This window comes from Microtus oregoni, unplaced genomic scaffold, assembly GCF_018167655.1.
Source record: "Microtus oregoni isolate MIOR12 unplaced genomic scaffold, Mior012 000108F_ref0000382, whole genome shotgun sequence".
Lineage (NCBI taxonomy): Eukaryota > Metazoa > Chordata > Mammalia > Rodentia > Cricetidae > Microtus > Microtus oregoni.
The window spans coordinates 1212310-1236434 of NW_024544726.1; the positions used below are offsets into that span (position 1 = coordinate 1212310).

General features: G+C 35.6%; 1 protein-coding gene across 1 annotated transcript in view; it reads left to right on the forward strand.

Moving 5' to 3' along the window:
- Positions 1-24125, forward strand: part of LOC121443491 (probable ubiquitin carboxyl-terminal hydrolase FAF-X) — an 84374-nt gene that overhangs the window by 13168 nt on the left and 47081 nt on the right. Inside the window, exons 7-20 of the mRNA XM_041645234.1 lie at positions 399-650; positions 727-865; positions 2823-2975; positions 3641-3745; positions 5775-5981; positions 7068-7204; positions 9179-9312; positions 16736-16823; positions 17213-17555; positions 18899-18994; positions 19441-19652; positions 21710-21950; positions 22447-22596; positions 23609-23729. Coding sequence (XP_041501168.1) covers positions 399-650; positions 727-865; positions 2823-2975; positions 3641-3745; positions 5775-5981; positions 7068-7204; positions 9179-9312; positions 16736-16823; positions 17213-17555; positions 18899-18994; positions 19441-19652; positions 21710-21950; positions 22447-22596; positions 23609-23729 — 2378 coding nt within the window. The remainder of the gene's footprint in view (positions 1-398; positions 651-726; positions 866-2822; positions 2976-3640; positions 3746-5774; positions 5982-7067; positions 7205-9178; positions 9313-16735; positions 16824-17212; positions 17556-18898; positions 18995-19440; positions 19653-21709; positions 21951-22446; positions 22597-23608; positions 23730-24125) is intronic.

Here is a 24125-nt window from a genome sequence, read left to right on the forward strand (position 1 = left end):
TTAAAATGAAATGTTCAGTGTTCTTAATCATTTCTGGTTTTATTTTGGTTCAGTTAAGAAATGGAGTAATTGGGGCTGGAGAGATATCTCAATGGCTAAGTGACTGTTCTTTCAGATGACCTGATTCTAATGCATGGTTCACAATTGTCTGTGACGTCAACTCCAGGTGATCTGATATCTCTGACTTCTTGAGGGTACTTGTATTCAAATGCACATGTTCAATCTAAATTAAAATATACACATGTATGCACACAAAAATTTAAAGAGAAATAGTTCAAGTTAAGATTTTTATTACTTGTTAATTGGATGTTTTTAAAAATAATACATGTACTATGAGAATCTACTAAATTTGATTTTAAGAAATTGAGTATTTACAGGAGTTTTCTATTTTATTTCAGACCATTTGGACAGTGCTATGAATTTATCACTCTGAACACAGTGAAAAAATACTTCCTTCCAATAATAGAAATGGTTCCACAGTTTTTGGAAAACTTAACTGATGAAGAACTGAAGAAAGAAGCAAAGAATGAAGCCAAAAACGATGCTCTTTCAATGATTATTAAATCTTTGAAGAATTTAGCCTCCCGGGTTCCTGGACAAGAAGAAACTGTAAAGAACTTAGAAATATTTAGGTTAAAAATGATACTTAGGTAAGTTTCTTATCTTTGGAAATAATCATGTACATGAATTTTTTAGAATCAAATCAAAACTGAATTTCTCCTACAGGTTATTGCAGATTTCTTCTTTCAATGGAAAGATGAATGCACTGAATGAAGTTAACAAGGTAATTTCTAGTGTGTCATCCTATACCCATCGGCATGGCAATCCTGAGGAAGAAGAGTGGCTCACAGCAGAGAGGATGGCTGTGAGTTCTTTCACTTTTCCTTTTTTTTTCTTTTTTTAGTATATAAATAAATAAATCTAGAATGACTGTTACTCAAATTAGTAATGTTAACGTTCAAATTAAAGTTGTAAATTGAATGTTTTGATTAATTTATAAGATTGTTAATCTCAAACTTTCTAAAATAGCATAATTATTGGTGGTTGATCTTGTGTTCAATAAATTTCTTGTTCAATATCATTTTATTGCAAGTTTTTCAGTAAATTGGGAAATTGATTAAAAGAGAACGCAAGATATAATATTTGAACATAATTGAAGCAAGGGGGCCTGTTCATATGACCAATTCCAGTTAATGACTTGAAAACATGAAATACACAGGTGGGTGTGGTGGTGTACAATTGAATCTCAGAACTGGGGAGGCAGAGGTAGGAAGATTTGCTACAAGCTTAAGGCTAGTTAGGGCCACGTATTGAGACTGTCATATATATATATATATATATATATATATATATATATATACATACACATACATACATACATACATGTACATATATATAAACACACGAGAATAATATATATGAGAATGAGAACTACATAAATTACTGTTTTATCCCAATTTTGAGAATTTGTTTTTATAGTGCTTGTCATGTATTTATCAAATATTTAGAAAACTATTTCCCTTATATATTTCGTGTATTACAGCTTTAGTGAATAAACTGCCATTTAAATTAGAAAACCCATGTTCCTTGGGTACATGTAGACAGTCATGAGACACCTGTAGCAAACCAAAAACTTTATCTCCATGGCTCCCTTCTGTTAATAGGGGAAACAATTGAAATGATTTTTAAAAACTATCGAAAGGTTAGAGAGAGAATTCAGTGAAGCCTTGAGTTCAGTTGTTAACCAAAAAATAAGGATATTTAGATATTTAGACCTTGTCCCTGGGTGAAGAGGCCAGGTGATAGATGTCTAATTTTGTGTATGCCAAGTGCCTGTCTGCATTGGGAATGTTGTTGATCCTTGAGCTGTGTGACTGACTCATTCTAGAACATACAGAAAATGGCATTAAATGCCTAAAAATTTTTGTAGTAGTTGACAGTTCTCTCTCTCTCTCTCTCTCACACACACACACACACTCTTGTTGTATTTTAGGAAAAAGACTCCTTTAAGAAGTTGGGAATTTTTAAAACTTGTCCCTTAGTAGTAAAAATCTCCTATTGAAGGCACATTTTGGGCCCAACTCAGTATTCTCCGGTTGAATACTGTAGAGTCATAACTGTGTGAAATATCTTTTTTTATAATCTTGAGTCTTTATTCCTTTTGAAGTTTGATAAATGACAGTCTAGCTGCAACCTAGCTTAACATAGTATTATGGATGGGTACAGATAAAGGAAGCATGTAGACTTGATTCAGATTCCAGTGTCAGTATCTGTAAACCTGTATTACACTAAGACAGTGTATCTCTCACTTGGATAAAAGTCTTTTTAAAAGTATCTTTTGATCTAAGATTAAAACCATTCTGGGGCAGTATTAGAATTAGTGTAAGGAACTCAAAAATACCAAAGTTGGCCTTATGCTCATTCTACCTAAACCTTAAGTGTTTTATTGCATTTAAATGATATTTTTGTGAGTTAAATGCTGTTATTTATAATCTTTTTAATGACGTGAGTATAACTTAATGGAAGATACTCTGATAAATTAATGTCAGGTATGGTAGCTCACAACTTTAATCCCAGCAGTTGGGATGGAGGTAGAGGCAGGAGAATAACACATTCAAGACTAGCCTATGCTCTTTATCAGGATTCCATTTCAGGGTTAAACACTATAGAGTTTTTTTAAAGTAATATTCGATGATAATGCATACTTGCACTCTATTTTGTAAATAAGCTTTAGGATTCCTACACATTGTTTACATTATATGAATGGTACTTTCAAAAAGTTTTGTTTTAATTTTGAAACCTGTTTTTTAAATTACATTTAGGAATGGATACAACAGAACAATATTTTATCTATAGTTTTACGAGATAGTCTTCATCAACCACAGTATGTAGAGAAGCTAGAAAAGATTCTTCGTTTTGTCATCAAAGAAAAAGCTCTGACCTTGCAAGATCTTGATAATATCTGGGCTGCACAGGTAAGGATCTTGAAAACTTTACCCTAAAATTGTCAGTAATGATTAAAATAGGCAAGAATTCATATTTGGTAAAAGTTAAAGAGGCAAAAAGTAAAATAATAGGGAAGCTGAATATGCTTGTGTATATCTGCAATCTCAGCACATGGGAAGTAGAAAATAGGGAGAATCAGGAGTTGAAAACTAGCCTGGGCTACAAAGCAAGATTCTGACCCAGAAGACAAGGGTTAGGGAAACAGATAACCCAGTCCAATGTGTGTTATTTATGGCATTAAAATCTTAGTATATTCAATAAACTGTAATTAAAAAGTTAAGGCGGGGGTGGCACACACCTTTAATTCCAACACTCTGGAAGCAGAGGCAGGTGGATCTTTATGAGTTCAAGGCCAGCCTGGTTTACAGAGCAAGTTCCAGGACAGCCAGGGGTACACAGAGCAATCCTATGTGAATAAACAAACAAGTTGATAGGAATTTCCAAAGTACATATTAACTATGTAAATGCAGAAATGGAATTGTGACATTTTAGGTCTAAAGAATTTTAAGCATTTTATGCATTGATTAAATGGAGATTATGATAAAGTTTTCCTGATGGTCATCAGCAGTCAGTGTATATGTTTCTGTTAGTCACAGTCTAGTGTGCTATGATCTTTGTTTATATTTTTCAATAGGCAGGGAAACATGAAGCCATTGTGAAGAATGTACATGATCTACTGGCCAAATTGGCATGGGATTTTTCTCCTGAACAACTTGATCATCTTTTTGATTGCTTTAAGGTAATTATTAACACAGCAAGGTTATTAACATTTTAATTTTAAATAGAATTGATTTATTAAAACTACAAGCTGTTTTTAGTCAACAAATAATCAAAATCTCTCATAAGGACATTCTCTGATTTGAAGGACTTTATCTGATGTGAAGGATTTTGCCAGTGTTGTTTGTTTGTTTGCCTAGAGAACTTGATTTTCATTTTTACAATAGTGCTAATAGCCCTAAAAAGGACTCTCATTCCTTTTCAAAACTCATTTGAATTTTATCATTTGGATTTTCTTTCCTATTCTGTATTTTGGAAATAGATTGAAGTAAACTTTAGAAAAGTAGGAAAGGATGATTATGAGAAATGTAAGAGATGACAAGAAAAGGAATAGCAAATACTATGGCATTTTAGGGATATATACTCAGGTAAAGCATAACGTAATAGAAATGTAACAGGGTTGTGCTAAGATCATTACAGTTACATTCACATCGGTCCCGTTATTTAGTGTTAGCAATCTTCATCAGTTGCTGAGACTCAGTGAATGCTTAATTGGTAAGTGAACTTGTGGATTAATAGTATAAGACATGACAGTGTTCACAAAGGAGAGGGCTTATTAACAATTGACATTAGATCACCAAGTGTTACTACTAAAAATAGTGATTCTGACTGGGAATATAAGTTGCTGTAACACTTTGGAAGGTTAAGCGTTGTTTCTGATGAGGTACAATATTCTGGAAACAGTATAGCACAGCAGTAGAATGCTTTTATATTAGCTACAAATGGCTATGTATAGAGGATATATAAGGGATGTCCATTTAATGAAATACTCCATGGCAGTGGGAATAAGCAAACTGGATGAATATCATTGACAGAACATTGAAGAAGGACTAAAACCACCTAATAATCTCTACCTTGAATAAAGTAGCATAAATGTCAGAAATAGTTCCAGATGGCTCCTTGGGTTCTGTTTGCCTCGTGTGGTTTTTAATATAGGTAATGGTTATGTTTATGTCTACACTGGGTCCTCATATACATACATGCCTGCATGTATGCCTACATGCCAGAAGAGGGCATCAGATCTCATAGATGGTTGTGAGCCACCATGTGGTTGTAGTTGATTTTAGGACCTCTGGAAGACTAGCTAGCACTTTTAACTTCTGGGCCATCTCTTCAACCGTAGACTGGGTACTCTTTAATGAAACATGTTTACATCTTGTTTTATGTATAATCCCTCTACCCCAGGCATATTATGTTATGTCAGTTACTAGGTACAAGGCCTCGAAGACCTTTTTAGTTTTTTTGAGGCAGGGTTTCTCTGTATTCTTGGCTGTCCTGTCCTGGAACTCAGTCTGTAAACCAGACTGGCCTCAAACACAGAGATCCACCTGCCCCTGCCTCTCTCGAGTTCTGGTATTAAAAGCATGTCCCACCACCACAACCTGGCTCTAGAAGTCCATATTTTCAGTAATGTCAGTTGTAAATCTGTGTCTTGAAAATATCACTGATTTGAAGGGAACAAAGTATAAAATTAATGTTTTTGTGCTTTTAAATTTCATCTTACACATTTCACACATACAAAGATAAACTTGCTGTATATATATTTTTCCATCTTTTGATCTATGTTAGACAGCTGAGGAAATAATGTAATCAGTTATTGAGAATGCCCTAAAGTTAATAGTCATTCATCCTTAATGTTGAAATGACTTCTGAAATGGTGGTGATACCTAACCAGTGACATATTTATACGAAGGAAGGAAATAGAACAATTGTTATTACATCCCCTGGGTCTTCTTCCTCCCAGAATAATCTTTAGATGATTCCTTAATGAATGATTCCTTTTTGGATTAATAAATGCTTATCAAGAACTTGGTAAATAACAAGCACTTTTGTTTTGTTTTGAGTTTGGTATCTCACTGTTTATCCCTGGCTGGCTTGGAACTCAGTAGGTAGACCATGATGTTCCCGAATTCAAATCTACTATAACACAAACCCTAAAAAAGAAGAGAAAACCAAATATGAATTTTCTTGTCATTTAAATGTCTTTCTAGGCCAGTTGGACAAATGCAAGTAAAAAACAACGTGAAAAGCTCCTTGAGCTGATTCGTCGTCTTGCAGAAGATGATAAAGATGGTGTGATGGCTCATAAAGTGTTGAACCTTCTGTGGAATCTAGCCCACAGTGATGATGTGCCTGTAGATATCATGGACCTGGCTCTCAGTGCTCATATCAAAATACTAGATTATAGTTGCTCCCAGGTAAGGGGGTGCTGCTTGGCTTGGTTTTGTGACTTTTCTGCTCCTTCAGTGTTAAAATGGCTTAAATATGTGATAATTTTAGGTTATTCTGGTATTATCTTTTAAATGGTTCATTTAGGACTGACTGCCTTTTATTTATTTAATGCAAAATGTTACGTTTTGCAGAGTTTTCATTCATTCTTGCTTAGTAATTACAAATGGCTTACAAATAAACACTTGGGAAGATTTCCCAACTTGTCTGTATTTGCCTGCAAGGTTGGAATTTCCATCAATGGGTCACCTAAGTGGTTTTGAAAGAATGTGTACAGGTTCGTTTTACAGTGCATTTCAAGTTTGTAATCCTGTTTAAATACACAAAAATAGGAAGGATTAACAAACTCCTACTTGGAAACCAAAAGAAGACAGAAGTGCAGTTGAGACAGAACCTATAAGAAACATGAAATCAATTGGTCAAACTATAGATGATTGTCAACAAAAATAATATGGGCCCTCAAGTCTTTCTGTTTATGCTAGAGGAATCCTAAAATAATCTGTGAAAGTCTGCCTTTCTTAATTTCTCTATAATAATATTTTATGAATCATATGAATCTCTTTGGGAAAAACTACAAGCAGTACGTCATTTACTAATAATGTTGTTACATATAAACATTATTAGTTTTAAATAGATCCTAGACTATTAAAGCTGGGTTAGGGACTTTGGAGATGAAATGTTTTTATTTGCTCATAAAAGATTTCATCAGGGTGTTACATGATTCTATGATGAGGTAAAACCTCTTAATTTAATACATTAAAACTCAAACCTGACAAGTTTTAAACAATACTGAATGTACGTAGTTATTTTGGTCTTTTACTTTTTAGAGTTTGGTAGTAAATGTAAAGTTAAGACAACTGAGAGCACTTTTTTTACTTACAATTATAGAAAGTTAAAGTATTTATCATGTTTATCTTATAAGAAAAACTGATTTTCTAATTCCATGGATAATTGAAATTTAGCTTAATTTCACTGTGATGTACATTTATCTATAAATACTCCAACTTAGAGTTCTTCTGAGTATTGATATATATAAAATATTGAAATTGTTTAAGGATCGGGACACACAAAAGATTCAGTGGATAGATCGCTTTATAGAAGAACTTCGCACAAATGACAAATGGGTCATTCCTGCACTGAAACAAATTAGAGAAATTTGTAGTTTGTTTGGTGAAGCACCTCAAAATTTGAGGTAAGATTTTTAAAACTAAACAATATGAATATTTGTATTTTTATGTTTTGTTAATAAATTTTACTTGGTAAAAGCAAATTTTTTAAGAAAATTAATGGGGACTGGAGAGATGGCTCAGTAGTGGTTAAGAATTCTGAATGCTCTTCCATAGGTCCTGAGTTCAATTCCCAGCAACTACATGGTGACTCACAACCATCTATAGTGGGATCTGATGCCCTCTTCTCAAATAAAAATGTACATGCAAATAGAGTACCCATATACATAAATAAATCTTTTAAAAAAATTTAATGGAGTGACAGGAAACAGAGAAGGCCTCATTTGGAACAAAAAAAAAAAAACCTTTGTCATTCCTACCTCCTTTGTTTCATTGATGAGGAAAGTGGTCAGAATCGAGGTGATACTGCTATTTCAGGCTGTCACATGATAGTTTTCAAAAAAGTTTCTTAGTAAATTTTTAAAGTTGATTTAGAAGATTGAATTATAGAGAAATTTAAATGATAGTAGATGACATGATAAAGCACTGAACTTTTTAATATCAGTCTTTAAATATACTCTTTTAGGCCAGGCATGGTGGTGCCCAACCATTCAGGAAACAGAGTTCGATAGATTTCTGTGGGTCAAGGCCAGGGTGGTTTATACAGTTCAGGCCAGCCAGGATGAAATAGTGAGACGTTATTTCAAATAAACAAAATTAGGAACTAGAGAAATGGTACAGTGGTTAAGAGTACTGGATACTCTTTCAGAGAACTCAACTTCAGCTCAAGACCATCTGTAATTCCATTTCAGGGAATTCCATACCCACTTCTTGCTTCAGTAGGGACTGCACATACATGTTGCCCAGATAGATATAAATGTAGGCAAACACTCATGTAATGAAAATAAATATTTTTAAAAGAAGAAACAAAGTAGGTTAGTTAGCAAAATATCTGATTCCAAAATCTGCTTAATGAAATGAGTTGCCCTCTTCCTTCTTTCTGGAAACAGAGGTGGAGTAGTTGGCATAGAAATAAAGAACTGAGTATAGTGGTACCAATATTCATAAATCAAATGTGAACAATACAGTCATTTAATCTTGGGAGCATTCTCTAATCGCTTTCTCTGTGTAATAGATACAAATTGGCCGGGGGGTTATGTTTGTTAGTCTATTTTGAGTGTGTTTGGCCCAGTGTACATAACACCACTTGACCTTTATCAAATCTATTGCTTCCAGGTAAACATTGTATTCAGCTACTCTCCCAGAAATTAATGACTTTATCTATACTAGAATAGTAGTAGCTATAAAAATTGACTAGCTTCAGAGAATGTGACAAAAGAAATTGGAAAGTAGTTATCTTTCTGGTGACAAGAACAACTTAGCGACAAACCAAATGTTCCCAGTGTATAACTTTACATAGCTAATACTTTTTTTTTTACTTTTTATATTTTGGTGGGTATAGGGAATGGGGATTGATGTTACACTGTATGGCAGTTGAAGTACAACCTTTAAGGGGGTCAGTTCTCACCTTGCACAATGAGAATAATGAGGATCAGATTCAGGTTTTCAAACTGGGAGTCAAGTAACTTTTCCTCCTTAGCCATCTCTCTAACCTAAAAAAATTTATAAAAACATTATTAACTAGCAATTACAATGCTATAGTTATACAAAGAAGTTTAGATTTTTGTAATTTTTAAATAACCCTGTGTCCTAACACAAATGCTTTGCTACTATCATATTATGAGAGTAGATAGTCATTGAAACAGGCTCCTTTTGAAGTAAAGAGAAATCTGATGCTTGAATTTCAAGTAATCAATATATTTCTGGGTTTGATACATAAATTTCTTTTAAATTGCCTAATATTGTCATTGAAGGAACTAAATGAGCAAAACAGGCTTTTGAATTTTTTTAATTGGTAGCTTGGAATTTAGTTGTAAGAAACTCTTGATTGCAACAGAATTTAATTGCCTAATTATATTGTTAAGTTCTTCTCGTTTCAGTCAAACTCAGCGAAGTTCCCATGTATTTTATCGTCATGACTTAATCAATCAACTTCAGCACAATCATGCCCTAGTTACTTTGGTAGCAGAAAACCTTGCAACTTACATGGAAAGCATGAGACTGTATGCCAGAGGTATGTACTTATTGTAAGATAACTGAATGATGGCAAGTAACAGTAATTGTTTTTCATTAATTACCTTAGGAATAGCACTTAATATTAAAAAACCTCAAGATAGTTTATGAATTCTTATTTTGATGTAAGATACACATTGACTTCCAGATCTTCTATAATCTTAAACATCAGTCTAGGGTTGAAAGCTTTTTATCCAGTATTTGCCTTCCCCGGTTAAATATAGTTTCTTTTTCTCTCTACTTGGAGCTCTGCCAGCCACTGCTAAGAATCTTAGGACCTTTTGGATATGTATGTACCTGTTTTGTTTTTTTACTACACCACCATTCACCTTTTAAGAAAAATGTTTTCTGTAAACTGAGCGATGGTGGCGCACGCCTTTAATTACAGTACTCGGGAGGCAGAGGCAGGTGGATCTCTGGGAGTTCGAGGCCAGCCTGGTCTACAAGAGCTAGTGCCAGGACAGGCACCAAAGCTACAGAGAAACCCTGTCTCGAAAAACAAAAACAAAAAAAAATGGTTTCTGTAAGCTTTTTTTCCTGTAAGCCTTATGTCAACATTTCGCCTTCTAAAAACACAGCTGTGTCAGAACTTTTCACTAGTGTGCTTCTTGGTACATGGTCTCTATCTTATGCCAAATTTATAGTTCAGCACTCCCAAAAGAAATCAGAACCATGTCATAGGTTCTGATTTGTTCCCATAGCCATAGAGAACTTTATATAGTATCTGTAGCATAAATTTCTATTTGGTATTAATAGCAAAAACACAGAGTCAGGTATAGAGGTTAATGCTGAAGATCAGAGAAGCAGAGCTGCTAGTCCCTAGAGAGTTCTACTAATGCTTAGACCAAAAGGGCAATTCTGTGTTCAGACTGCATGCCTTCTCAGACTGCAGTGAGCTCCTGTCTCCTCCCACCTTATATTCCCCTCTGCCCAGCCATATCACTCCTGTGTCCAGCTCCTTAGTACTGGGATTAAAGGCGTGTGATCACACCTTTGTGTGAGCTGTGTTTCTCTTTGATACTGGATCAATTTTTTGTATCCCAGGATGGCCTCTGTCTTACTTGTTCTGGGTCAGGTGTGTGCCACCACTATCTGACCTCTAGTAGCTTAGCTTTGCACTCTGTCAGACAAGCTTCATTTGTTAAACCACAAACAAAATATCACTACAAGTATCAGCACTATAGTCTGAATTAGGCATGGTTCCTATATATACCATTCATTTGAAACTTTATAGGACCTACAGTGATGTATATTAAAAATGAGGCTTTTGTAACCCTATTTCAGTAGAATGGACTTAGCACTGAATGAAATTCATGGTGCTTATAAACCACCAAACTTTTTTTAACATTAAAAATTCAGAGCTGTGCAGTGATGGTGCATACCTTTAATCTCAGCACTCAGGAAGCAGAGACAGGTGGATCTCTGAGTTCGAGGACAGCCTGATCTACAAAAAATACAAAACTAAAAAAAAACAAATAAATTAGACAAACATAATAAGAAAGCAATTCTTAAGATAGCCCTGCTGATTTTGTTAACCCTGCTCTTAAATTTCTCCCTTTTGGGCCAGGAAACAGTTAAAAAATCAGGCTACTGAGTACACTAAATGGTGATCTTTGATCATTTTAGTCTTAAGGTCCTTCTCATCATCACATTGAAAGCCACATAGGTATACAGCTGTATGGTCTAAATGTTCTATACCAAAGAAAGCCAAAATCAGTGAGAAGTAGGTCATAAGCACTATACACAGACATTCAAATGTTGGGATTTAGTTAATCAGAGTTTTTTTTTTTTTTTTTTTTTGGTTTTTCGAGACAGGGTTTCTCTGTGGCTTTGGAGCCTGTCCTGGAACTAGCTCTGTAGACCAGGCTGGTCTCGAACTCACAGAGATCCGCCTGCCTCTGCCTCCCGAGTGCTGGGATTAAAGGCGTGCGCCACCATCGCCCGGCTCAGAGTTTTTATATGATCTCTTTGGTGATTCAGAGCCATTGTGATTGTCAACACAGTCTTTGCTCCAGGGTAAGAGTCATACAGGTTATGTGTGTTTTACTGCTGATTTTTATGTACTTGAATTTCATTGTCAGAGGTTGGGGAGTCTGATTTTGGATACTTAGGTGGTACATGTGTAGTTAAGTTTCTATTCCATTTGAGTCAAATTCTATATGAATTACTGCCTCAGTTTCATAATCATAAGAATGCTTGCATTCAAGTTTTTTCTAATATTGTCTGTTTCTGAGTGTGAATACTTGTCAGTTTGCTTACATATTATCCGAATCTGAAATAATGACCCAAACATGGTATCTGTTAGGACCTTGAATAAATTATTTATGCTAAAGCAATATCTGGCACATAGTAAGGACTGGCTTTTTTCCCCCTCTAAATTCATTGACATCACTCACCTTCTCTTTGTCCTAATCAGTCTTCGTACAATTTCTTCTTCTAACTCACAGCAGTGTTCTAGTGAACACTAGTCTATAGATATTTAGTATGGGCAAGAGGTAGTTTTTTTGTTTGTTTTGAGACAGGGCTTCACTGTACCTTTGGGGAGGTAGTTTTTAAAGCTCCTAAAATCCTGTTGAACTCACATTAAGTTACTCCTGTGATAGTACCTGCCAATATTTCTGAATTTGCCACTGTGCAGTAAATTTGTGCAGAGAATTTGCTTGTGCATAATGAAGGTATCGTTTGACTCTCATTATAGATAAGATGTTCAGCAGGCTAATGTCAGGCTTCTACAGTTCACTAATACTCTGAATTACAGGTAACCATTGTATCAGCATTAAGTATATGTAGGTGGGGTTTTCTGTCCTGCCAGCCTCTTCCCAAATAACCACATAGAGACTTAATAATTACAAATACTTGGCTGATAGATTAGGCTTGTTACTAACTAGCTCTTACAACTTAAATTAACCCATATTTCTTATATGTGCTCTACCATGTGGTACCTTCTTCAAGCATGTGTCTCCTGGCAACTCTGCTCTCCTTCCCCATATTATGTGATCTTTTGATGTCCAATTTCTTGAGTTCTTTGTATATTTTGGAGATCAGACCTCTGTCTGATTTGGGATTAGTCAAGATCTTGTTCCATTCTGTAGGCTGTCGTTTTGTCTTGTTGATTTTGTCTTTTTACTTTACAGAAGCTTTTCGGTTTCAGGAGGTCCTATTTATTGTTTCTATCAGTGTGCTGCTGGGGTTCTATTTAGGAAGTGGTTTCCTGTGCCAGTGCGTTCAAGTGTACTTCCCACTTTCTCTTCTATAAGGTCTAGTGTGGCTGGCTTTATGTTGAGGTCTTTGATCCATTTGGACTTGAGTTTTGTGCATGGTCATATCCAGTTATGCCAGCACCATTTGTTAAATATGCTTTCTTTTTTTTCCATTTGATATTTTTTGCTTCTTTAGTAAAGATCAGGTGTTAGATGTTGTGGATTGATATCCTGGTCTTCTGTTTGGTTCCATGTGTCCTCCTGTCTGTTCTTATGCCAATACCAGGATGTTTTCAGTATTGTAGCTCTGTAGTAGAGTTTGAAGTCAGGGATTTTGATGCCCTCAGAAGTTCTCTTATTGTACAGGATTGTTTTGGCTATCCTGGGTTTTTTGCTTTTCCATATGAAGTTGAATACCGTTCTTTCAAGGTCTGTGAAGAATTTTTCTGGGATTTTGATGGGCATTGCATTGAATCTCTAGATTGCTTTTTGGTAAGATTGTCATTTTTTACTATGCTCATTCTGCCTACCCAAGAGCATGGGAGATCTTTCCACTTTCTGTTGTCTTCAATTTCTTTCTTCAAAGATTTAAAGTTCTTGTCATATAAGTCTTCTACTTCCTTGGTTAGAGTTACTCTGACATAGTTTATGCTATTCATGGCTATTGTGAAGGGTGTTGTTTTTGTAATTTCTTCCCCAGCCCTTTTATCATCTGTGTACAAGACGGCTACTGATTCCTTTTTTTTTCTTCTTTTTCTTTTTTAGTTAATCTTGTATCCTGCTACGTTATTGAAAGTGTTTATGAGTTTGTAGAAGTTTCTTGGTAGAATTTTTGGGGTAGCTTATGTAAACTATCATATCATCAGCAAATAATGAGAGTTTGATGACTTCTTTTCCAATTTGTATCCCCTTGATCTCCTTTTAGAGTGTCTTATTGCTCTAGCTAGGACCTCAAGAACTGTATTGAATAGATATGGACAGAGTAGACAACCTTGTCTTTTTCCTAATTTCAGTGGAACCACTGGGAGTTTCTCTTCATTTAGTTTGATGTTGGCTGTTGGGCTTGCTGTATATTTATATTGCCTTTATAATGTTTAGGCATGTCCCTTGTATCCCTGCTCTCTCCAAGACCTTTATCATGAAGGGATGTTGTATTTTGTCAAGCTTTTTCAGCATCTAATCAGATGATCATGTGGTTTTTACTTTTCAGTTTTTTTATATGGTAGATTACATTGACAGATTTTTGTATGTTGAACCATCCCTGCATCTGTGGGATGAAGCCGACCTGATCATGGTGGATGATGGTTCTGATGTGTTCTTAAAATCGATTTGCCAGTATTTTATTTAGTATTTTTGCATCAATGTTCATGAGTGAGATTGGTCTGTAATTCTTTCCTAGTAATGTCTTTCTGTGGTTTGGGTATCAGGCTAAATTGTAGCCTCATAAAAAGAGTTTGGCAATGTTCCTTCTGTTTCTATTGTGTGGAATAATTTGCGGAGTATTGGTATTAGTTCTTTGAAAATCTTGTAGAATTCTGAACTGAAAGTATCTGGTCCTAGGCTTTATTTGGTTGGGAGACTTTGATGACTGTTTCTATTTCTTCACTGCTGACCTTTTTATCCTTAGTCCTTTGCTACAGAAGCCCTTACAGGCAGAGTAGCTTAAAGGACTCTTTATTATTACCCTGCCTACTTAGTGCCTCTTTAAGGTGAAACATAACTCAAAATAGGGCCCTAGTTACCCTCACCATAACTGACTCCAATACTCCATACCAGGGGACATTAGTGGCCCTATTTTTACCCACCCCAACACCTAATGATTCTCCAAGGGATATCGTTCTTGGAGAAGTGGCTGCTGTTCTGCCCGAGTCCTAGCTGGTGTCAGACCTTCTACCCAAAGGGAAGAGAGAAGAAGCCATAGGGAACGGAGTTCTACAGAAACCAGAACATTTCATGGCAAGTGAATTGTCTACGAAAAGTGGAGATGGGTGAAAAATAACTACAAGGATGGTTGTAGCTCCCTTTTACTGTTGTCACCAAGTGAAACGGTCCAGCAACCAGGCAAAATGAGCCCTTTTGTGATCCCAGTCTCACTGAGGGCTCAGAAATAGTGTGTTAGTGCATTTCACACTGTACCACTCAGAGCTGGATACAGAACAGACTGAAAGTTTTCCCAGATGAGCTATAGATGGCTAATAAGAACTTTAAAAGATACTCAGTATCATTGAAGAAATTTGAATCAGAAGCACGGTAAGAGTACATCACTCCTACTAGGCTTATAGGATAACACTTGGTATTGCTGAGACTGTTCAGAAATTGGAGCTTCATTCTTTGTGGGCTCGTAAATTGGTACAGCCACTTTACTAATTAGACTGGCAGTTGCACAGAATATTAAACAATTTACCATAGTATGGCCCATACTCAAGTAAAATGGAAACAAATGTAAAATCTTAAATGTGAATGTTCATAGCAAACTTTGTAATAGCCAAAAATGTATAAATAGTCCAAACGTCTTAGTTGATTACATACTTAATAAAAGGTGATATGTCCATACAGTATTATCCAAAATATTACTCAGCGTATCAAAAGAGTAACATGCTACAACACGTGAATCTTGAAAACATGCTCATTGGTGGGAATGCACCCAGAAAACACTATATGAAAGGCCTTAGGGTTGGGTATGTGGAGAAAATGGAGATACGTGTAGTATTTGAGGTGAAAAATGTAGTATACTACAAGACTGATGCTAATTATAAAACTCTCCTAAAAAATCTAAAAATTTAAAGTTGGTAGGTTGCTTATGATGGTAGTATATTTTGCTTAAGTTTTTTTAGCAGGAGGACTTGTTTTAGATTTTATTTTATATGCATGAGTGTTTTGCCTGCATGTATGTATACAGTATATTCATGTCTGGTGTCTGAAGAGGTCAGAAGAGTGCATCAGATCTTTCTGGTTCTGGAGTTACAGTTTGAGCCACCATGTGCTATGCTGGAAATTGAACCCTACTTCTACAAGAGCAACAAGTGATCTTATCCACTGAGCCAGTTTTCTAGCCCCAAGTTAATTTTTTTATAATGCATTCTGAAATGGCTCCCACAACTTGATATTTAAAATAACAACTGACTTATGTTGGTTCCCGGCTGTGATTTATTAACACTTCCCACCCATTTTCAAAGATAACTGAATTGATCATATATATATTTCCTTAATGGAATACTGCCACATAGACAACACAAGTTAGTAATGGATTGTCTTTATTTGCTAACAAATCAAGGAACTGTTAGGACTGAATATTTACAATGTTTCGACTTTTGTTTGGTGTTTTGTTTTTGAGACAGATTTCTCTGTTTATCCCTTCCTGGCCTGGAACTCAGTTATGTGTACCAACCGAACTCATACTGTTTAAGATCTGCCTCCTCAGTCCTGAGACTAGAGGTGTGCATCAGCATGCCAAGTTTATCTGTTTTTAATAGTCTCGGTGCTTCTTTGTATAAGGCCTCTCATGTAGCCCAAAGCTACTGTCACATTTCTTGACTTTCCTTGATTATTTGGCTTTCATTGAATTTTTTCAAAGCTCTGTGTCCAAGATGTTAGGACTTAAACACAGAATAGAGCTGGGCTGATGCTAAAGCTAGTGGGGAAAAGTAGCATCTTGACAATGGAGGAGCCTGGTAGAAACCATTTCAACTATGTAGTCAACATGAGCATAGTGAGGAATGACATAAAGTGGCATGATCTGCCTTCTGATTGTAATACCAGGAGGGTGTAACATCACTTCTCTAATATTCTTGGCCAGAATTAATAGCACATCAAAGAGTAAAGGGACTGTGTTGAAGAATTTTAATAGTACATTTAACAGATCATTTATTTTGGGATGCATCAAAGGGAAATACATTTTGCTAGAATATTAGATAGGTTGAAACGCACCTATTATTAGTAGATTTCCAGTTACCTTATATAATGATAGAAGATTAATGTGTTTTGTGGTTTCTTTTTTGGTTTTTCAAGACAGGGTTTCTTTGTGTAGTCTTGGCTATCCTGGAATTCTTTTTGACCAGGTTGGTCTCAAACTCACAGAGAACACCTACCTCTTGTCTCCCAAGTACTGGGATTAAAGATTACGCCACCACCACCCCAGCCAGATTAAAGGATTTTTTTTAAACTGACAGGTCATTGGTTGAAATCAGCAGTGGTATGATTATTCATGTTTTTCTTAATTTGTAGATCATGAAGACTATGACCCACAGACTGTGAGACTGGGAAGTAGATATAGTCATGTTCAAGAAGTTCAAGAACGGCTTAACTTTCTTAGGTTTGTTTGATATTTGACTATGTCTTTGGTGGGGGGGTTGTTTTTTTTTTTTTTTGCTTTGTTTTTTTTCTTTTGCCACATCTTATTTTCCCACATAAAAAGATTATGTCCCTGGGTTGTAGCATTCTCCTCATTATTTTAAGCTTTAGGGTAGATGTCTCTTGTTTGTTTATGCTTACTTTTATTACAGGACATTTTTGTTTGTTTTTAAGAAAGGGTTTTTCTGTGTAGCCCTGGCTGTCCTGAAACTCTCAGATAAAAACTGATGAACTCTTAGAAAGAGCTGACATTTGTAGTTAAAAACATAAATGTGATAGAGGTATTACTTCATACATAAACAGGTAGGTTATGTTGTGTCAAATAAATTAATTTCTTTTTGTTTTTCTAAGATTTTTATTGAAGGATGGCCAACTGTGGCTGTGTGCTCCTCAGGCAAAACAAATATGGAAGTGCTTAGCTGAAAATGCGGTTTACCTTTGTGATCGTGAAGCCTGTTTCAAGTGGTATTCCAAATTAATGGGGGATGAACCCGACTTAGATCCTGATATCAACAAGGACTTCTTCGAAAGTAATGTACTTCAGCTTGATCCTTCCTTGTTAACTGAAAATGGAATGAAATGTTTTGAGAGATTCTTCAAAGCTGTGAATTGTCGAGAAGGAAAACTAGTAGCAAAAAGAAGAGCCTATATGATGGATGATTTGGAGTTGATAGGATTAGACTATCTTTGGAGGGTAAGTCAAAAGTAGGAGCTCTGTCAGCATTGCACCTGATGTTCTTGAATAAATAACTATAACTAAATGTGTTGCATAAAGTATATATGTATTATCTGATGCTTGTCCCAAGAGTCTGGGATTCATGGTTATCTTTTGCATTTCTGTTCTCCTTTTTTATTTTATTTAACTTTTTTTAAACCTAGAAAAGTATGATGTTAATCATTTAAGGCTAAACTGTTTTATGTTTTATATTATTTCTATCTGGCTTTCATTGAATTTTTTCAAAGCTCTGTGTCCAAGATGTTAGGACTTAAACACAGAATAGAGCTGGGCTGATGCTAAAGCTAGTGGGGAAAAGTAGCATCTTGACAATGGAGGAGCCTGGTAGAAACCATTTCAACTATGTAGTCAACATGAGCATAGTGAGGAATGACATAAAGTGGCATGATCTGCCTTCTGATTGTAATACCAGGAGGGTGTAACATCACCCTATCTGTTAAAAGTGGCTGATACTCATTTTCTGTTTTTTACTTACATTTTAAATGTCTGCAAAGTATTTTGTGTAGTATTTTAGTGCTTAACAACTTTAAATAAGTAAAGCTTTTTGTTTTGTTTTTGTTTATAAGCAGTGGAAGGGCTTGAGAGGTAGTACATACTTAATCATGGATTTAGCCCAGGAGTTAGTCTCTAGCACATATTTTAATATTACCCTTCTGTAAATCCAAATTTGCACTTTAGATACAGTGAGTGGGGTGGTATATACTTGGAGGGTGGAGTATTTTGACTTCTAGGGTAGCCTGAGGCTACAGGTGTAGATTGAGATTCTGATTTCTAAAAATAATAATAGCAGTAATAAAACGACATAACTAAAATGTAAACGTAGTTAAAGCCTGATTATTTTTGTTCATTGTCTCCAGGCTTCTTCATTCACTTTTCCCTCTCCAGTCCTCTTAACAGGGGTCAGCCTTAACACACTTCATCTAAACCCTATTGAATATAGTTTGAAAGCCACAAGTGTAATAAGGTGTAAATTTTAAATATTATGGAACTGAGAGACAAAAGGGAGAATTTTTATACTAAACTATATTTTTATGTAGCATCTTGTTTTCTTCTATCTACTTTGAATTCCTTCTTGAAAGACTGAGCATATTTTATTTGTAGTAAAATGTCATTCTTAAATTTCTTTATTTAAACAGTTGCATCTTGCATTTAGTCTTTATTTTGATCTGTTTGTCTCGTTTACTCAGTCAACTTAACCATTATGTTGTTAGTATAATTGAAAATAACTAAGGATATGATTTGAATTTAAATGCTCAACTAAAACATTTCCTGAGAAACATTAATCTTTTTTTTTAATGCAGGTTGTAATTCAGAGTAACGATGATATTGCCAGCCGAGCTATAGATATCCTTAAAGAGATATACACAAACCTTGGTCCAAGGCTGCAGGTCAATCAGGTGAGGATTCTAGCTTGTGAATTAGAACATATAAAACATAAAAGTTGGGTGTGATGGTATGTGCCTATAATGTTGGCATCTGAGAGCAGGAGAATTAGAGGTTTAAAGTGAGCTTGTACTATATAGTGACACTTTACCTCAAAATACATACATTTGTAAAAATACCAAGTTCTTATATCTCTAAGTGAATCTTGCCTTGAGAATGATCTTGGTTGGATTATTTTGATGTTTATTATTATATTGAAATAGTAAAGACTTTACTGGGTTTATTTTCATAACCAGTTACATAACCCTAAATGGCTTTTTTAAAATATCATTTGTCCTTAACTTATTTTGACACTAGCTTCCTTTTAACAACAGTAGACTATCTGCCTAAATATGATTATTTAGAGCAACATTGTTGGGTGTTTTCATCTCTGTCTTTATTTGTCGCATTATATTTGTAGGTGGTGATCCATGAAGACTTCATTCAGTCTTGCTTTGACCGTTTGAAAGCCTCTTATGACACGCTGTGTGTTTTGGATGGTGACAAAGACAGTATTAATTGTGCAAGACAGGAAGCTGTTCGAATGGTTAGAGTATTAACTGTTCTACGAGAATACATAAATGAATGTGATAGTGATTATCATGAAGAAAGAACAATTTTGCCTATGTCAAGGTATGTGAATAACTGATCAACTGCGATTAATTTTTAGTCATTTGGTATTTTCCTAGCCATTTTTTTAAAATGTACAAGGAAAAAAGAAGAAATTTATCTTCTTGAAAAACGTTTCTTGCCCTTTAAAAACATAAGTATCTTCTGGAAATGTTTGCCTATTTTTGTGGTAGAACAGTTTATTAGGAAAGAAAACAACCCCAAGAGAGGAAGTGGGTCAGGCCTTATATGGTTTTTAAAAAGTGTTTGGGATTGTTTGTTTTGTTTAAACATATTCTCAGTGTGTAGTAAGTTATTTTGTGTGTGTAGTCATGCATATGCCATGGTTTTGAGTGTGGAGATCATATGACAGTTTGAGAGATCAGTTCTTTGCCATTTACTCTTTGAGTCCTTTGGGTCCCAGGGACCAAACTTGGGTTCTCAGGTGTGGTAGCAAGCTACTTTACGTGTTCATAGGCCCAAGTTTTAATATAATTGTGTGTTATTTACACATGTATATATGTAGAATGGACCCACCATGCTCACTTATGGAAACAAGAAGTGAAATTTGGTTGTCCTGTCATTTTCTACCTTATTATTCCGTTCAGACAAGGTTTCTCACTGAACCTGGAGCTAGACTGGTAACAAACCCTAATCATCCTGTCTTTGCCACCCACATTTCTAGAGTTAACAAGTGCTTCTAACTTTTTAATGTAGGGGGCTGGGAAATGAGTTTGGATCCTCATTCTTCATGCTTGTACAGCAAGCACTCTTAAACTATTGAGCTATCCCTTCAGCCTCAGTTTTATAGTTGTTTACACTGTTATGTATTTGATTATACATTGATTATAGTTGTTTACACTGTTAAACACTATAGCATGCCTCTTAGCCCATTAGCATAGGCAGGGGGACTGTTACAAATTTGGAGCTGACTTAGACTGGTCAATATAATGAGTTTCTAGACCAACCAAGACTCTAATGAGATTCTATTACGAAAAAAGAAAGAATATAGTGCATAGTTACTTCTTTTGAGTGATTGCCTACATTGTATGTATGTGTTCCATATGTGTGCCTTGGAGGTCAGAAACAAGCAGTATATCCCCCTCAGACTGACGTTACAGACACATTTGAGCCCCGTGAGATGAGCTGTCAGGCAGGTTCTAGGAACCTAACCTGGTTCTTCTGTACCTTGTGTCAAACAACAACAAAATAGCATACTCAGATTGAAAAGTAATTGGAATGAAGTCTTAAAAACTATCAGGTAACCAATATAGCCAAGAAATATTTTCAAATGCTCAAATAATACTTTTTAGGTTTTACCATTTAATAATTCAGATGTTATTTATGTAGTTGTCCTTGATGAATATAATTTCCTTTTTTGTATCATACCTTCAAGATAATATGGCAACATATTGTAGTTTTGCATCTTTTTTTTTTTTTTCGGGCAATTCTGAGTGGTAGTGCATGCCTTTAATCCCAGCACTCAGGCAGATCTCTCTGAGTTGAGAGCAATTTGGTCTACATGGCAAGTTCCCGGCCAGCCAGAGCTACCCTGTGAGACCCTATCTCAAAAATAAGTAAAATTCAGGCAAAATGTGTGACAGCTTTTTTGTTGCTACTCTCAAAGTTAATCTTACCTTGCACATTTGTAAATAGCAAGAATTAGTGAGTTAGACTTTACAAGCATAAAAATTAACAAACTATTACTATATCTGTGTCTTAATTTTGTGAGCTGCTTTAGGTTGCTCATCCCGGACTGAAATTTATAATCCTTCTTCTTCATCAATGACTGAATTACTGAAATGAGGCACCATGCCTGACATTTGTACTAATTTCTTATAGATCAGTACATCATTTGATGCCACCATGGTTAATAACAATGGAATATAGTCATTGTGTTTTGGATATTGCAGCATTTATAGTTAAAAACAATTTTTATTTTTAGGGCACTAAAAAGTCTTGTTTGCATTCTTTTGTTTAATAAGAAAATACTTAATGCTAAATTTTTATCGTTTTTTTCTTGGCAACTAAATTTGGAAATCTGCTGATAAGATTTTTTAAAATTTTTTTTTCCCCACCAGAGCTTTCCGTGGTAAACACCTCTCTTTTATAGTTCGATTTCCAAACCAGGGCAGACAAGTAGATGACTTGGAAGTTTGGTCTCATACAAATGATACAATTGGTTCAGTTCGACGATATATTCTCAATCGCATTAAAGCTAATGTAGCTCATACAAAAATTGAACTCTTTGTGGGTGGTGAGCTGATTGATCCTGGAGATGACAGAAAGTTGATTGGACAATTAAATCTAAAAGATAAATCAGTAAGTATATATAGTTACCAAAAGAAAAAATTTTAATAGAACCTCAGACTTATTTCATTGTTAAATATTTATGTTAGATGTTAAGCTTATAACACTAACTCAATAGGATACTTACAATATATTAAAACAAGTAGCTACAAGAGTATTTTTTACGTGTACTTTCGAAAATATTAGCATCTGGTTTTGTTTTATGTATATGAATGTTTTAAAAACTTGTATGTCTTTGCACCATGTGTGTACCTGGTTCCCTTGAAGATCAGAAGAGAGGGCATTGGATACCCTGGAATTGGAGTCACAGACAATTGTAAACTGCTATGTAGGTGCTAAGAATTGTAGGTCCCCTGCAAAAGTAGCCAGTGTTCTTAATCACTAAGCCAGTTCTCCAAGTCCAGCATCTGTAGTTTTTTGATTCATTTGTTGGTATATCATCAAATAAGTTTTCTTGTTTTGTGTGGTTTTTTTCCCCATTTTTGATTCTAATATATATCATTTTCAGCTAATTACAGCCAAACTTACACAAATAAGCTCCAATATGCCTTCAAGTCCTGATAGCTCCTCTGATTCCTCAACTGGGTCTCCTGGAAACCATGGTAATCATTATAGTGACAGCCCCAATCCAGAAGTGGAAAGCTGTTTGCCTGGAGTGGTGAGTAGATTCAGTTGTGCAAGGCATTATGCTAGAGTTGTTGAAAATAATCAAATGCATAAGCCGGGCGGTGGTGGCGCACGCCTGTAATCCCAGCACTCGGGAGGCAGAGGCAGGCGGATTTCTGTGAGTTCGAGACCAGCCTGGTCTACAGAGCTAGTTCCAGGACAGGCTCCAAAACCACAGAGAAACCTTGTCTCGAAAAAACCAAAAAAAAAAAAAAATAATCAAATGCATAAAAAAGTTTTTTTGTTGCTGTTGAGGAACTCTTTCATGAGACAAAATATCTATAGAATTATCCATTTAAATTTCAGTAAAGCCTTCTGCAAGGTAACCCTGTAGTTACTATTTGCTTATACTTGCATATAGTTAATCTATTGGAGTTAAATTGGAACATTTCAATATATGAATTTTGAAAGCTACTACTGTCTTACATGCTTATCCTGTGAAATGGATCCTTTGAAAACTCCATATGCAGTGAAGTATCTGTAATCTTTCTCAGATTGTATCCAAAGAAACAGTGACATCTCCCATTCTTTTTTGGTTTTTCGAGACAGGGTTTCTCCGTGGCTTTGGAGCCTGTCCTGGAACTAGCTCTTGTAGACCAGGCTGGCCTCGAACTCCAGAGATCCGCCTGCCTCTGCCTCCCGAGTGCTGGGATTAAAGGCGTGCACCACCACAGCCCGGCTGACATCTCCCATTCTTGACTTCTTCTTTCACCCCTCCTCATAAGAACTTTAATGTCTTTAATGACAAGACACTCCAGTATAAGAACAAACTGGTTAGGAATTTATTAGTGGCATGTCCAGAGTCATCTGAAGTTATATGCAGGTGAAAAGTAATACTTAAAAAAATAATATTGCAGATGTTGCTCAGATGATGTTAGGTCTGCATCATGAAGAATTTGTAAAGGTAGGATGAGGAAGAACAACAGGAGCAATTTAAATTTTAGGTAGACCTTTTTGAAGTCAAGGAATAATCTACAGGTAATTTTGTGTATTTTGTGTTCTAGATTATGTCACTTCATCCCAGATACATTTCTTTCCTTTGGCAAGTTGCAGACTTAGGGAGCAGCCTAAATATGCCACCCCTTAGAGATGGAGCAAGAGTGCTTATGAAACTTATGCCGCCAGGTAAGATGTTTCTAATGATGCCATAATGCATGGTAACAATAAACTCTGTGTGTGTGTGTATTATATTTATATAAACATTTTTTCGGGAGGTGTGAGTTTCCGGACAGGGTTTGTCTCTTTGTGACCTTGGCTGTGTTCAAGGCCATTTCTAACCAGAATGGCCTTGAACACACAGAGACCTGCCTGCCTTTGCCTTCTGGGATTAAAGGTGTGTGCCACCGCCCAACAACAATTGTTTTTTTTCCTAAATGAACCATGCATCAGTGGTAATAGGCCTAAAGACCAGAATCTTCCTACAGCTTAATTTTATACACCCCAACATCTTTTTTTTGAGACAGGGTAGCTTTGAAGCCTGTCCTGGAACTTTCTCCATATACCAGGCTGGCCTTGAATTTA